This window comes from Leucoraja erinacea, chromosome 21 (assembly GCF_028641065.1).
Source record: "Leucoraja erinacea ecotype New England chromosome 21, Leri_hhj_1, whole genome shotgun sequence".
NCBI classification, from domain to species: Eukaryota; Metazoa; Chordata; class Chondrichthyes; order Rajiformes; family Rajidae; genus Leucoraja; species Leucoraja erinaceus.
Window position 1 is genome coordinate 1647053 of NC_073397.1, and position 14902 is coordinate 1661954.

Consider the following 14902-nt stretch of genomic DNA (forward strand, 5'->3'; position numbering starts at 1 on the left):
CCCTGAAGGTGGAATCTCATGTAGATAGGGTGGTAAATAAAGCTTTTGGTGTGCTGGCCTTTATAAATCAGAGCATTGAGTATAGAAGTTGGGATGTAATGTTAAAATTGTACAAGGCATTGGTGAGGCCAATTCTGGAGTATGGTGCACAATTTTGGTCGCCCAATTATAGGAAGGATGTCAACATAATAGAGAGAGTACAGAGGAGATTTACTAGAATGTTGCCTGGGTTTCAGCAACTAAATTACAGAGAAAGGTTGAATAAGTTAGGTCTTTATTCTTTGGAGCGCAGAAGGTTAAGGGGGGACTTGATAGAGGCCTCTAAAATGATGAGAGGGATAGACAGTTGATGTGGACAAGCTTTTCCCTTTGAGAATAGGGAAGATTCAAACAAGAGGATATGACGTGAGAATTAAGGGACAGAAGTTTAGGGGTAACATGAGGGGGAACTTCTTTACTCAGAGAGTGGTAGCCGTGTGGAATGAGCTTCCAGTGGAAGTGGTGGAGGCAGGTTCGATTTTATAATTTAAAAATAAATTGGATAGGTATATGGACGGGATTAGGAATGGAGGGTTATGGTCTGAGTTCAGGTAGATGGGACTAGGGGAGAATAAGTGTTCGGCACGGACTAGAAGGGCCGAGTTGGCCTGTTTCCGTGCTGTAATTGTTATATGGTTATAACTAGAGAGCAGTCCTGACCCATCTACCTCATTGGAGACCCTTGGACTATCTTTAATCGGACTTTACTGGACTTTATCTTGCACTAAACGCTATTCCATTCATCATGTATCTGTGCACTGTGGACGGCTCGATTGTAATCATGTAGTCTTTCCGCTGATTGGTTGCAGAGAACGCAACAAAATGTTTTCACTGTGCCTCTTTGCACGTGACAATAAACTAAACTAAGCTACATCTGTGCCCCCCCCCCCCCCCCCCCCCCCCTCCCTGAGGAATCCAGAGGGGAGGGGGGGGATCCCTGGCTCTGGTGCAGTGGTGGGGGAGGGGCTGTGCCAAGGTGGGGGGGGCGGGGTGGCTCTGTGCCTACCTGCTGGAGGTTCCCCTACGGGACAGGGTGCCAGTGGGTGATGAGGGGGGGGTGTGGTAGCTGTAGTAATCATCCGTCGCCTTCAGGTCCAGGATCACCTGTGGGGGGGGGGGGGGGGGGGGGGAGACAGGGTCAGAACATCATTTGACAACCCCTCCCTCCCTCCTCAGGACCCCATCCTTTCTTGCAGGCGCCCCAAATCCTGCACCCCTTCCCTCCCCACAGATCCTCCTCCTCCCCCACTCACGTAACCCCCCCTCCCCTCCACACTCTTGGCTGCCCCCCTCCCCAAGGTCTCTCCCCCATCCACCTATCCCCCAGATCCTCCCCCTCCCCCACCCATGCAGCCCCTCTCCCAACCCACACCTCCCTTCCAGCAACCACTTCCCCATCCCTTCCTCACTCCCCCCCCCCCCCCACCCCTACTTCCTGTCCCCTCCCCCCCTGACCTGCTGGCTGGCGGGGGGCAGAGTGTGGGGGTCGGCAGTCAGTGAGCCCAGGTCCTCCAGGGTGGTTTGTAGATGTGTCAGCTCCCCGAGCATTCCCATCTCCTCGTTCTGCACGGAGGAGACAACATCAGAACATTCCGGAACACACACACGCGTCACGCATCGCCCGGGGGAGGGGTGGACAGAGCGCCCGTGTACCCCTCCACGCCCACCTTCCCCCCCATCCCACCCCCCCCATCCCCCCCTCCTCCCCAACTCCGTCCCTCACTCCTCCCCCATTACCGCTGCAGCCCCCAGACCACCCACTGCCCCACCACCACTGCCCCTCCGCTGCCCTCCGCACTGCCCCACACTCCCCCAATCCCACTTTGCCACACACTGCCCCACACCCACTCAACCCTCTCCGTTCCCCCCCCCCCCACCGTCAATATGATAAGATTAACCTACAATTTGAGGGAGTTGGTGAAATCAGATGTCGGTATTACAGCTGAGCAAAGGGGACAGCCGAGGCATGAGGGAGGAGCTGGCAAAGATTGACTGGAAAGGGGCTTTAGAAGGAATGAGAGTAGAGCGGCAATGGCAGGAATTTCTGCGCAGAATTCAGAAGGTGCAGGATCATTTCATTCCAAAGAGGAAGAAAGATTCCAGAGGGAGAATAAGATGACGGTGGCTGTCAAGGGAAGTCAAGGACAACATCGAAGCAAGAGAGAAGGCATGTAACATTGCAAAGATTAGTGGGAAGTCAGAGGATTGCACTGTTTTTAAAGAACAAAAGGTAACTAAAAGGACAATCCGGAGAGAAAGGATGAAGTACGAATATGCTAGCCAATAATATAAAAGAGGACAGCAAGGGTTTGTACGGATATATAAATAGTAAAAAAGAGGCAAGAGTGGACGTTGGTCCGCTGGAGAATGATGCAGGAGAAGTGAGAACGGGGAATCCAGAAATGGCAGAGGAATTGAATAACTTTTTTGCATCAGTCTTCACAGTGGAAACACCAGCAGTGTGCCTGCAATCCTAGAGAGTCAGGGGGATGAAAGTGGTGGAGTGGCAATTACTAAGGAGAAGGTGCGAGGAAAACTGAAAGGTGTGAGGGTGGATAAGTTACCTGGACTGGATGGGCTGCAGCTCAGGGTTCTGAAGGAAGTGGCCTCAGAGATTGTGGAGGCATTAGTTGTGATATTTCAAGAATCACTAGAGTTAGAAGTGGTTGTGAATATCACCCTGCTGTACAAGTTGGGAGCAAAGCAGAATAATGGGAACTATAGGCCGGTTAGCCTGACTTCAGTGGTTGGTGAGATTATAGAGTCAATTATAAAGCATGAGGTTACACAATACTTAGATGTTCACTATAAAATAGGCTGAAGTCAGCATGGTTTTGTGAAGGGAAGATCTTGCCCGACTAATCTGCTGGAATTCTTTGAGGAAGTTAATAGCAGGACAGACAGAGGGGAGGCTGTAGATGTTGTTTACCTAGATTTTCAGAAGGCCTTTGATAAGGTGCCGCACGTCAGGCTGCTAGGGAACATGAGAGCCCATGGTATTAAAGGGAAGATACTAGCACGGATAGTGGGTTGGCTGGATGGCAGAAGGCAAAGAGTTGCAATAAAAGGCACTTTGTCAGGTTGGCTGCCAGTGACTAGTGGAGTTCTGCAAGAGTTGGTGCTGTGGCTGCTTCTCTTCACGTTGTACATTAATGATTTGGATAAAGGATTGAAGGCTTTGTGGCCACGTTTACAGATGATGCTAAGATATGTGATGGGGCAGGCAGTGTAGAGGAAGCAAGGGCTCTGCAGAAGGACTTGGACAGGTTAGGAAAGTGGGCAAATAAAATTCAGTATAGCAAAGTGCGGAGTCATGCATTTTGGTAATAAGAATAAAGGTGTAGATTATTTTCTAAATGGAGCAAGAATCCAGAAATTGGAGGTGCAAAGGGACTTGTGCAGGACTCCAAAAAAGTTGATTTTTGCTGACCAAAAAGTTAATTTAACTGATGCAGGACTACCAAGAAATTAATTTGCAAGTCAAATCAGTAGTAAGGAAGGCAAATGTATATCAAGAGGACTGGAATACAAATCAGAGATGTAATGCTGAGGCTCTATAAGTCGCTGGTCAGGCCACATTTGGAGTACTGTGAGCAAAATTGGGCCCCATTTCTGAGGAAAGATGTGCAGGCTCTGGAGAGGGCCCAGAGGAGGTTTACAAGAATGATCCCGGGGTTAGTTTATGGTGAGCGTTTCACAGCACTGGGCCTCTACTCGCTGGAGTTTGAAAGTTGAGGGGGGACCTCATTGAAACTTACAGACTAATGAAAGGCATGGATAGAGTGGATGTGGAAAGGATGTTTCCACTGGTGGGAGAGTCTTGGACCAGAGGTCATAACCTCAGAATTAAAGTGCGTTCTTTTTGAAAGGAGGTGAGGAGGAACTTCTTTAGTCAGAGGGTAGTTAATCTGTGGAACTTATTACCACAGAGGGCTGTGGAGGCCAAGTCAGTGGATATTTTTAAGGCAGAGATAGACAAATTCTTGATTAGAACTGGTGACAAGGGGTTATGGGGAGAAGGCAGGAAAATGGGATTAGGAGACAGAAATCAGCCATGATTGAATCGATGGACCGAATGGCCTAATTCTACTCCTATCACAGGAACATGTCCCCCCACTGACCCCCCCCGTACCCCACTGACTCCCCCACCCCCCACTGACCCCCCACCCCCCCACTGACTCCCCCACCCCCCCACTGACCCCCCCCCCCCCCACTGACTCCCCCACCCCCCACTGACCCCCCCGTCCCCCACTGACTCCCCCCACCCCCCACTGACCCCCCATCCCCCCACTGACTCCCCCATCCCCCCACTGACTCCCCCACCCCCCACTGACTGACTCCCCCACCCCCCACTGACCCCCCACCCCCCACTGACCCCCCACCCCCCCACTGACCCCCCCGTCCCCCACTGACCCCCCACCCCCCACTGACTCCCCCCACCCCCCACTGACCCCCCACCCCCCACTGACCCCCCACCCCCCACTGACTCCCCCACCCCCCACTGACTCCCCCCATCCCCCACTGACCCCCCCACCCCCCACTGACTCCCCCATCCCCCACTGACTCCCCCACCCCCCACTGACCCCCACCCCCCACTGACTCCCCCACCCCCCACTGACCCCCCACCCCCCACCCCCCACTGACCCCCCACCCCCCACTGACCCCCCACCCCCCACTGACTCCCCCACCCCCACTGACCCCCCACCCCCCACTGACCCCCCCACCCCCCACACTGACCCCCCACCCCCCACCCCCACCCCCCCACTGACCCCCCCACCCCCCCACTGACTCCCCCACCCCCCACTGACTCCCCCACCCCCCACTGACCCCCCCCCGTCCCCCACTGACCCCCCACCCCCCACTGACTCCCCCGTCCCCCACTGACCCCCCCACCCCCCACTGACTCCCCCCCCCCCCACTGACCCCCCACCCCCCACTGACCCCCCACCCCCCACTGACTCCCCCACCCCCCACTGACCCCCCACCCCCCACTGACTCCCCCCCCCCCCCACTGACCCCCCACCCCCCCTGACTCCCCCATCCCCCACTGACCCCCCACCCCCCACTGACCCCCCACCCCCCACCCCCCACCCCCCACTGACCCCCCCCCCCCCCCACTGACCCCCCCCACCCCCCACTGACTCCCCCCACCCCCCACTGACCCCCCACCCCCCACTGACTGGGACCCCCCCACTGACTCCCCCACCCCCCACTGACTCCCCCACCCCCCACTGACCCCCCCACCCCCACTGCCCCCGTCCCCCACTGACCCCCCACCCCCCACTGACCCCCCCCCGTCCCCCCCTGACCCCCCCACCCCCCACCCCCACTGACTCCCCCACCCCCCACTGACCCCCCACCCCCCCACTGACCCCCCCCACCCCCACTGACCCCCCCACCCCCCACTGACCCCCCACCCCCCACTGACTCCCCCACCCCCCACTGACCCCCCCGTGCCCCCACTGACCCCCCCCGTCCCCCACTGACCCCCCACCCCCACTGACTCCCCCCATCCCACTGACCCCCCCCCCCCACTGACCCCCCCCCCCCCACTGAACCCCCCACTGACTCCCCCATCCCCCCACTGACTCCCCCACCCCCCACTGACCCCCCACCCCCCACTGACCCCCACCCCCCCACTGACCCCCCCCCACCCCCCACTGACTCCCCCCACCCCCCACTGACCCCCCACCCCCCACTGACCCCCCACCCCCCACTGACCCCCCACCCCCCACTGACTCCCTCCCCCACCCCCCACTGACCCCCCACCCCCCCACTGACCCCCCACCCCCCACTGACCCCCCACCCCCCACTGACTCCCCCATCCCCCACTGACTCCCCACCCCCCCACTGACCCCCCCCCCCCCCCCCCACCCCCCCACTGACCCCCCCCACCCCCCACTGACTCCCCCCCCCCCACTGACCCCCCCATCCCCCACTGACTCCCCCCCCCCCCCCCACTGACCCCCCACTACCCCCCCACCCCCCACTGACCTTACCCCCCCCCCCCCCCCCCCCCCCCTGACTCCCCCATCCCCCACTGACTCCCCCACCCCCCACTGACCCCCCACCCCCCCCCCACCCCCCACTGACCCCCCACCCCCCACTGACCCCCCCCACCCCCCCCCACTGACTCCCCCATCCCCCACTGACCCCCCACCCCCCACTGACCCCCCACCCCCCACTGACCCCCCACCCCCCACTGACTCCCCCACCCCCCACTGACCCCCCACCCCCCACCACCCCCCCACTGACCCCCACCCCCCCCACTGACTCCCCCACCCCCCACTGACCCCCCCCCCACCCCCCACTGACGGAGGAGGGCCCCCCCCACCCCCCCCCTGACTCCCCCACCCCCCACTGAGACCCCCACCCCCCACTGACTCCCCCACCCCCCACTGACCCCCCACCCCCCACTGACTCCCCCGTCCCCCAACTGACCCCCCACCCCCCACTGACCCCCCACCCCCCACTGACTCCCCCACCCCCACTGACCCCCCACCCTTTCCCCCCATTCCCCCCACTGACTCCCCCACCCCCCACTGGTCCCCCACTGACCCCCCCCCTTCCCCCACTGACCCCCCACCCCCCACTGACTCCCCCATCCCCCACTGACCCCCCCACCCCCCACTGACCCCCCACCCCCCACTGACCCCCCACTGACTCCCCCATCCCCCACTGACCCCCCACCCCCCACTGACTCCCCCACCCCCCACTGACCCCCCACTGACTCCCCCATCCCCCCCACTGACTCCCCCCACCCCCCACTGACCCCCCACTGACCCCCCCACCCCCCACTGACTCCCCCACCCCCCACTGACCCCCCACTGACCCCCCCCCCCCCCACTGACTCCCCCAGTACCCCCCACTGACTCCCCCATCCCCCACTGACCCCCCACTGACTCCCCCACCCCCCACTGACCCCCCATCCCCCACTGACCCCCCCCACCCCCCACTGACCCCCCCCCCCGTCCCCCACTGACTCCCCCACCCCCCACTGACCCCCCCGTCCCCCACTGACTCCCCCACCCCCCACTGACCCCCCGTCCCCCACTGACCCCCCCACCCCCCACTGACCCCCCCGTACCCCACTGACCCCCCCCATCCCCCCACTGACCCCCCCGTACCCCACTGACCCCCCACTGACCCCCCCGTCCCCCACTGACCCCCCCCCGCCCCCCCCACTGACCCCCCCCCCCACCCCCCCACTGACCAGCACAGGCCGCATGAGGCTGACAAAGGTACAGAAGCGACGCCGCTCCTCCAGCAGGGCGCGCTCCACTGCCCGCCGCTCCGCCTCCTCCAGCTGCACGTACTTATCGTTCACGTCCTGCAGCGCAGCCTGCAACGGCACCCGTGCATCGCCCCGACCTGCAGCACACGGGGGGGGGGGGCAGAGTCAGGGATGGGGAGTACAGGGGGTGGGGGGCACTCACACATCCCCTGGCCTACGGTACAGCACATGGGGGGGGGGGGCAGGGTCAGGGGGGGGGAGAGCGGGTGAGGAGCAGCAGCAGCAGCAGCAGCCATGCCTCGGCCCGACTCACACCACAGGGTCAGCTGGGGTGGGGGAACGGGACTGGCAGGGGCGGCTAGGAGCATCTAACAAGTTGTGGGGAGGGGTGAAATTATGAGGGGCATGGATGGGGTAGATAGTCAGAACATTTTCTAGAGGGCAAAGCTTTAAGGTGACGGGGGCAAAGTTTGAAGGAGATTTGGGGGGCAGGTCTGTTTACACAGAGGGTGGTGGGTGCCTGGAACACATTGCCAGGGTTGGTGGTGGAGACTGATATGTTTAAGATGCTTTAAGATTGACACATAGATATGGAGGGATATAGATCACGTGCAGGCAGAGAAGGGCCTGTTCCTGTGCTGGACTGCTCCACATTCTATAGTAGCCGCTGCACATGATGAGGGAGGCCAGCAGGTGGTAGCAGTGATCCACAAGCCTGAACTACAGGGAGAGTTGGGCAGGTGAGGACTTTATTCCTTGGAGTGTGGGAGGATGAGGGACAGAGCAGAGTCAACAACCCGAGGACATAGGTTCAAGGTGAGGGGGGGGGATTTAATCTGAGGGGGAACTTTTTCACACAGAGATGTGGTGAGTGCATGGAATGAGCTGCCAGAGGAGGTAGTTGAGGCAGGAACTATAATACATAGAAACATAGAAATTAGGTGCAGGAGTAGGCCATTCGGCCCTTCGAGCCTGCACCGCCATTCAATATGATCATGGCTGATCATCCAACTCAGTATCCCGTACCTGCCTTCTCATACTGAGGGAGCGCTGCGCTGTGGGAGGGGTGGGATGGGGGGAGGGGGCAGTGTGACGGAGCGCGGTACAAACCACAAACCTTTCTTCACTTTCTTCTGCAGTTTCAGCGTGTCACCTGATTTCTTCTTAATCTCTTGCCGGGCTTTCTTGTATTCTGCAAAGACAAGGACAGGAAGAGTTCAGCGGGATAAGGGCCAAACACAGGCTGGTGAGACCAGTGTAGATCGGTCAGCATGTGTAGGTTGGGCCAAAGGGCCTGTCTCCGTGTTGTGTGACCAAGACTCTGTTAAAGACAGTTCCTATTACAAGGAACTCTGACACCAGCGACCAGTCTGATGGGTCTCGACCCGAAACGTCACCTGCACGCCCATTCCCCCCACACCTGCTGGTGTCCACTCAGGACAGCAGCGTCTGCAGGTCCTGGAGTCACCCATTCTATCGCCTGTCCTGCTGGTGACGTGCCTGAACCCGCGGCCCACAGGTCACCAGTTCACCGTCCACAAGGGGGTATTCACTGACCTTTGGTGTGGTCCTTGTCCAGCTGGGCCGCGATCTTCTTCCACTCCTCGATGCGAAGCTCCAGGGGGTTAATCAGACTGTCGGTCAGCGCCCTGGGTAGGGGGGTAGAGTTGTCAGTGCAGACACGGGGATGTGAAAGTGTTACATCCCAGTCTGAGAGAAGCAAGGGGGAGATGAGGGGGGCGGAAGCAAGGGGGGGGGAGGTGGAACGAGGGGGGGGGGGGGGTGGGGTAGCGAGGGGGGGGGGGGGGGGGACCCAGGAGGGCTGGCAAGGGCGACAAGGAGAGGGTGGAACAAGGGGGTAGCGAGGGGGCAGGGGAGAGGGGAACACGAGGAGAGGCGGGATGGGTCGTGGGAGGGGGGGGCACGAGGAGGCGCTTACGCGGTGAGCTGTTTGAGCCGGGACTCGATGCTGCGATGCCTCAGGCACATCCTGGTCAGAGTCGAGCCAATCTCCCTGGTGGCCCCTGGGGAGAGAATATCACCGTCAGTGCACCCCCCACCTCATCCCCACTGTACCCCCCCCCCCCCCTCATCCCCACTGTACCCCCCCCACACCCCCATTGTACCCCCCCCCCCACCTCATCCCCACTGTATCCCCCCCCCACCGTATCCCTCCCCCACCGTATCCCCCGTTGCACCTCACCCCCTCCCCTCCCAATATCGGCAGTGTGATGCAGTCTGTGCGGGACCCCAGGAATCTGTGATGGGAGGTTGCGGAAGGAGCTTCACTCCATGTACATCTCCCCAAGGTGGGGACTGCAGCAACTCCAGCCAGTTGGTGGGGGGTGGTGGGCAGGAAGGGGTGCTGAGCCAGGTGTGTTCAGGCCCTTGGCGTGGCTGCTCGTGGGGAGGTGACCCCTCTGGCTGTGCACTCTCCCGTCAAGGTGAAGTGTTGTTGAACCAGCTGTGATAACGTTGTGGTCTGGTGTCTGTGACTGGTACAGGCTGCAGCGAGGGGGAGATAAAGGGCTCATTTGTTGACACTTTGTGGAGTGACCTTGGGCAGGGAGCAGGCAGCACCTCACCTTCCAGCACCTGTCCATTAGTTTACAGGTACAGCATGGAAAGGCCCTTTGGCCCATCGAGCCCACACCCACCATCGATCACCCGTTCACACTATTTCTATGTTATCTCAGCCACTCATAGAATGTTACAGCTTGGAAACAGGCCCTTCGGCCCAACTTGCCTACACCGGCCAATATGCCCCACCTTTAGTCCATATCCCTCTAAACCTGTCCTATCCATGTACCTGTCTAAATTTTTTCTTAAACGTTGCAATAGTCTCTGCCTCAACTACCTCCTCCGGCAGCTTGTTCCATACACCCACCACCCTCTGAGTGAAAAGGTTACCCCTCAGGTTCCTATTCAATCTTTCCTACTCCACTGTAAACCTGTGTCCTCTGGTCCTCGATTCCCCTATTCTGGGCAAGAGACTCTGTGCATCTACCCGATCTATTCCTCTCATGATTTTGTACAGCTCTTATAAGATCACCCCTCATCCTCCTGCGCTCCAAGGAATAGAGTCCCAGCCTACTCAACCTCGCCCTATAGCTCATACCCTCTAGTCCTGGCAACATCCTCGTAAATCTTCCCGACACACCTTCCAGCTTGACATCTTTCCTATAACATGGAGCCCAGAACTCAACACAATACTCTAAATGCGACATCACCAAGCACTTGTACAACTGCAACATGATCTTCCAACTTCTATACTCAATGCTCTGTCTAGTGCAATGAAGGCTAATGTGCCAAAAGCCTTTTTGACCACCCTATCTACCCGTGATGCCACTTTTAACAAACTATGTGCCTGTACTTCTCGATGCCTCTATTCTACAACACTCCCCAGTGCCCTGCCATTCATGTATGTCCTGCCCATGTTAGTGCTCTCAATATGCAGCACCCCACATTTCCCTGTATTAAATTCTCTCAGCCATTCCTCAGCCCACTTGGCCAACCGGCCAGGCAATATTTGACATCCATCCATCTACTGTGCCACCCATGTTTGTGTCGTCCGCACACTTGCTAACCATGCCGTGGTTCCATCAACCATGGGAGTGCAGGATTCCCGTACATTACAGGGCAGAGCAGTTTGTGTGTGTGGCCCCAGCCCCTCAGTGGAGGGGGGAGACTGGTCAGTGTAGGGGTGGGGAGAGCACAGTGAGTTGCGCTGACATATCTGAGGTCCCGGCTCACACTGGTTCACTCCCAGTGCCGGTGTGCTCGGCTCCACAGCAGCGTTGTGTATGTGACTCACCGCTGCCCAGCCCTCTCGTCACCTGTTGTTGCTGCAATCACCCCGCTCATGAACAGACTCGTCCTTACCGCACTGACTTCAGCATTCCCACACCCTCACCCGTCCCAGCCCAGCACCGCTCTCAACACGGCACCCCCAGTGGGGTGCACCCTCGCCACCCGACACCCACCCCCCCCACACACACTCACCCCCCACACACACACATTCACCTCCCCCCCACACACACACCTCCACCCCCCACACACCCCCCCCCCCCCCCCACACACACACACTCCCCCCCACACTCACACCTCCCCGCCCCACACTGACCCCCCCCCCCCCCCCCCCGTGGGGCGCACCCCCCACACCCACTACACCCTCCCCCCCCCACACACACTCCCTCCCCGCCCCTCCACACACCCACCCACTACCCCCCACACACACCCTCCACCCCCCCCACCCCCACACCCACTTACAGTGCCGGTGTCCCCCGCCCCACACTGACACCGGGCGGGTAGGGGATCCGGGGCACCACAGGCCCTCTCCCCCCCGTCAACACCCTTTACACACCACCCATCCCCGCTCCCTCCCACACCGCGGTACCTCCCTCCCCCCCGGTGTCCACGATGGCCGGGCCGGGCCCCCTCACAGACGGGTCTCCGGGTCCACCCTGAGGGAGCGCCGCGCTACTACACACAGCGCCAATGTGTTTAGGTTTTGTTTCCGGGAAGGGAGAGTTCAGTCTGTAAGCATCCTGGGCTGGGGGGAGGGCCGCGACTCTGGGAGGTACTGAGGGAGCGCACGCGCTACCATAACACACGCCATGTGTTCAGTGTTTTGTTTCCGGGAAGTAGGGTTGTTTGTCTGTAAGCATCCTGGGCTGTGGGCCGGGCCCCGACTCTCATACATCATACAACACACACACGCACCAATACACACACACAACACACGCACACACTCCACACACACATCACACACACACACATATTCACACACAATTCACAATACACACACACACACACACACACACACACCTGCACCAATACACAGACCCCCACAAGGAACACAGCACCCTTCCTTACCTCCCCACCCAGGGCGTGGGGGCTCCACAACTACTGATGCACACACTTGCTGCCCACCACCACATCCCACTAGCTCCCCTGTCATGATCCTATCTCCAAGCTCAGGATAGGAACGGTTTAGGGGGATGTGGGCCAATCGCGGGCATGTGGGATTAGTGCAGATGGGGCATCTTGGTCTGTATGGGAAATTGGGCAGAAGGGCCTTTCTCCATGCTATGTGACTATGATCCCCAGGTAAGGGGGGGCGGCAGGGTGAATGGGGGAAGGGGGCAGCGGGACCCTGCTCCAGTGGAGATAGGTTCAGGTTTATTATTGTTGGGTTATCCAAACAGATCAGATAATGCTATACATAAACACAATGAACCAAACCAGTACAATAGGCAGAGTAAAGGGGAAGATACAGAGTGCAGAATATAGTTGCCAGCAATGTAGCACATCAGTTCCAGAGACAAAGTCCAATCTCCACAATGGGGGACATGTTCATAAATTATTAGCAAAATTAGGTCATTCTGCCCATCAAATCTACTCCGCCATTCAATCTGTCAATCTCCACCTTAAAAATATCCATTGACTTGGCCTCTACAGCCTTCTGTGGCAAAGAATTCGACAGATTCACCACCCTCTGACTAAATACATTCCAGCACATCTCCTTTCTAAAGGTGCGTCCTTTTATTCTGAGGCTGTGCCCTCTGGTCCTAGACTCCCACTAGTGGAAACATCCTCTCCACATGCACTCTTTCCAGGCCTTTCACTATTCAGTAAGTTTCTAATCCTGGCCTGTGGAATCCCACAGGTTCACCACCCTCTGACTAAATAAATTTCTCCTAAATCTCCTTCCTAAAAGAATGTCCTTTTATTCTGAGGCTATGATGTCTAGTCTTAGACTCCCACTAATGGAAATATCCTCTCCACATCAGTCTATCCAAGCCTTTCACTGTTCTCTATGTTTCAATGACACCCCCCTCATTCTTCTTCGTTGTCACAGTAATGAGGTGACCAGAACTGGGCACAATATCCCATGTGCAGCCTGACCAGAGTTTTCACAGTCACCATTTCCCACAGTGCCGGCCTGAGGGAGGGGCAGTTTTCACAAAGTGTCTGACCACAGTCTAACGTCACACCATCTGGTATCGTTACCCGCCCACAAAACCTCAGCCCCAGTCAGGTACAGTACACCCCCTCCCCCACCTCCCCGCACCCATCCCTGAGCACAGTCCCTCCAGGGTAGACAGTCAGAACCTCCCCTCCCGTGGGAATGACACAGACTAGGAGCAATGACTCTAAGGACAAAGGCACAAAGTTAAAAGAAGATGTGTTAGCCAGAGTTTTATTTTTGCACAGAGGGTGGTGGAGGCGTGGATTGTGCTGCTGGGGGTGGAGGGAGATACCATAGTGGCGTTTAAGTGGCTTTTAGACAGACACATGGAAGTGCAGGGATACTGTAGATAATGGAGAGGGAGAGGGAGGGACACACACGGCATAAACACAGTGACTCGGCCCCACAGTGAGATAAACACCAGCTTCCTGCCCACACTTCCCCCCCTCCCTTCCACATCATCCTGCATCTCCATACTCCAAACCACCACCCCACCCCCACTTCTCCTCTCCCCACCCCTCTCCTCCCGCCCCCGCCCCCCCCCATCCTCCTCCCCCCCGCCCCTCCCCCCCCCACTTGTTCCCCGCTCTCCCCCCTGCCCGCCCCCCCCCGCCCTCCTCCCCCCACTTGTCCCATCTCTCCCCCCCCGCCCCCCTCTCCCCCCCCTTCCCATCTCTTCCCCCGTCCCATCTCTCCCCCCCCCCCGTCCCATCTCTTCCCCCCTGTCCCATCTCCCCCCCCCGCCCCCTCCCCCCCCCCCACCCCAACCATGCCCATCACACGGTGCCAACACTCTCCAACAACCACGACGCTTCTATTTTGGAAGGAAAATGTGAAACTGGGAAAGTGTGACGCTGGGACAGAGAGCCTCAGACAGGAGAGCCGGAACCTTCTGCCAGAGCAGAGGCCCAGGGCTGGCGCTCACCCATAGGCTGGCAGGCTGAGGGTGCCAGCGAGCCCGGCACGGCATTGGGACTAGAGTGTGGTGGGGTGGGTGGGGGGTGGGTGGGGGGAGTGGGTGGGTGGGTCATGGGAGCAGGAGGTGGGGGGGGGGGGCAATAGTTCAGCGGGTACGGAGATGAAGGAACTAAATCTGGGAATATCCCGGGCGATTGCCCTGGCATTCCCTGCAGTGTTCCTTGCACGGCACCCTGCACTGTTGCCTGTGGCCTTCCCTGCATGGCTGCCTGTCGCATTCCCTGCGTGGTTTGGCTGGGTCCCGGGAGCAGCATTGAATCACTCGGGGTACACGGGTTACACGTATGAAGTTGGGGTCAGGCATGAAGACAAGGCTCCAGTCATGGAACGAGCCACCTAGCGACGTGGAATGGATGAGTGTTTTACTGCCGTCTTATTTTACTTGGATGTTCCATTTGCTGAAACAAACAGCCTTTTATTGCAGTCGGGCTGGGGCTGGAGTGTGAGCACACAGGAGGCTTGTCCCAGCCTGGCCACACACTGCAAGCGGAGCAGAGAGCTGTGTACGTCTGCATCACATCCCCTCACCTCACACTGCAGAGGGCAAGGGCTGAAGGTGAGGGGAGAAAGTTTAACAGGAACCTGAGGGGTAACGATTACGGAACAAGCTGCCACAGGTAGTGGAGGCAGAGACTATTGCAATGTTTAAGAAACATTTAGACGGCTACATGGATAGGACG

General features: G+C 59.0%; 1 protein-coding gene across 2 annotated transcripts in view; it reads right to left on the reverse strand.

Annotated features, from left to right (window-relative positions):
* Positions 1-14902, reverse strand: part of mtss1 (MTSS I-BAR domain containing 1) — a 36059-nt gene that overhangs the window by 5553 nt on the left and 15604 nt on the right. For both annotated transcript variants that reach the window (XM_055651974.1, XM_055651972.1), the window contains exons 4-9: positions 9213-9297; positions 8831-8922; positions 8391-8465; positions 7253-7410; positions 1495-1602; positions 1046-1143 (exon numbers count right to left, since the gene is read on the reverse strand). In XM_055651974.1, the coding sequence (XP_055507949.1) occupies positions 1046-1143; positions 1495-1602; positions 7253-7410; positions 8391-8465; positions 8831-8922; positions 9213-9297 (616 nt within the window). The remainder of the gene's footprint in view (positions 1-1045; positions 1144-1494; positions 1603-7252; positions 7411-8390; positions 8466-8830; positions 8923-9212; positions 9298-14902) is intronic.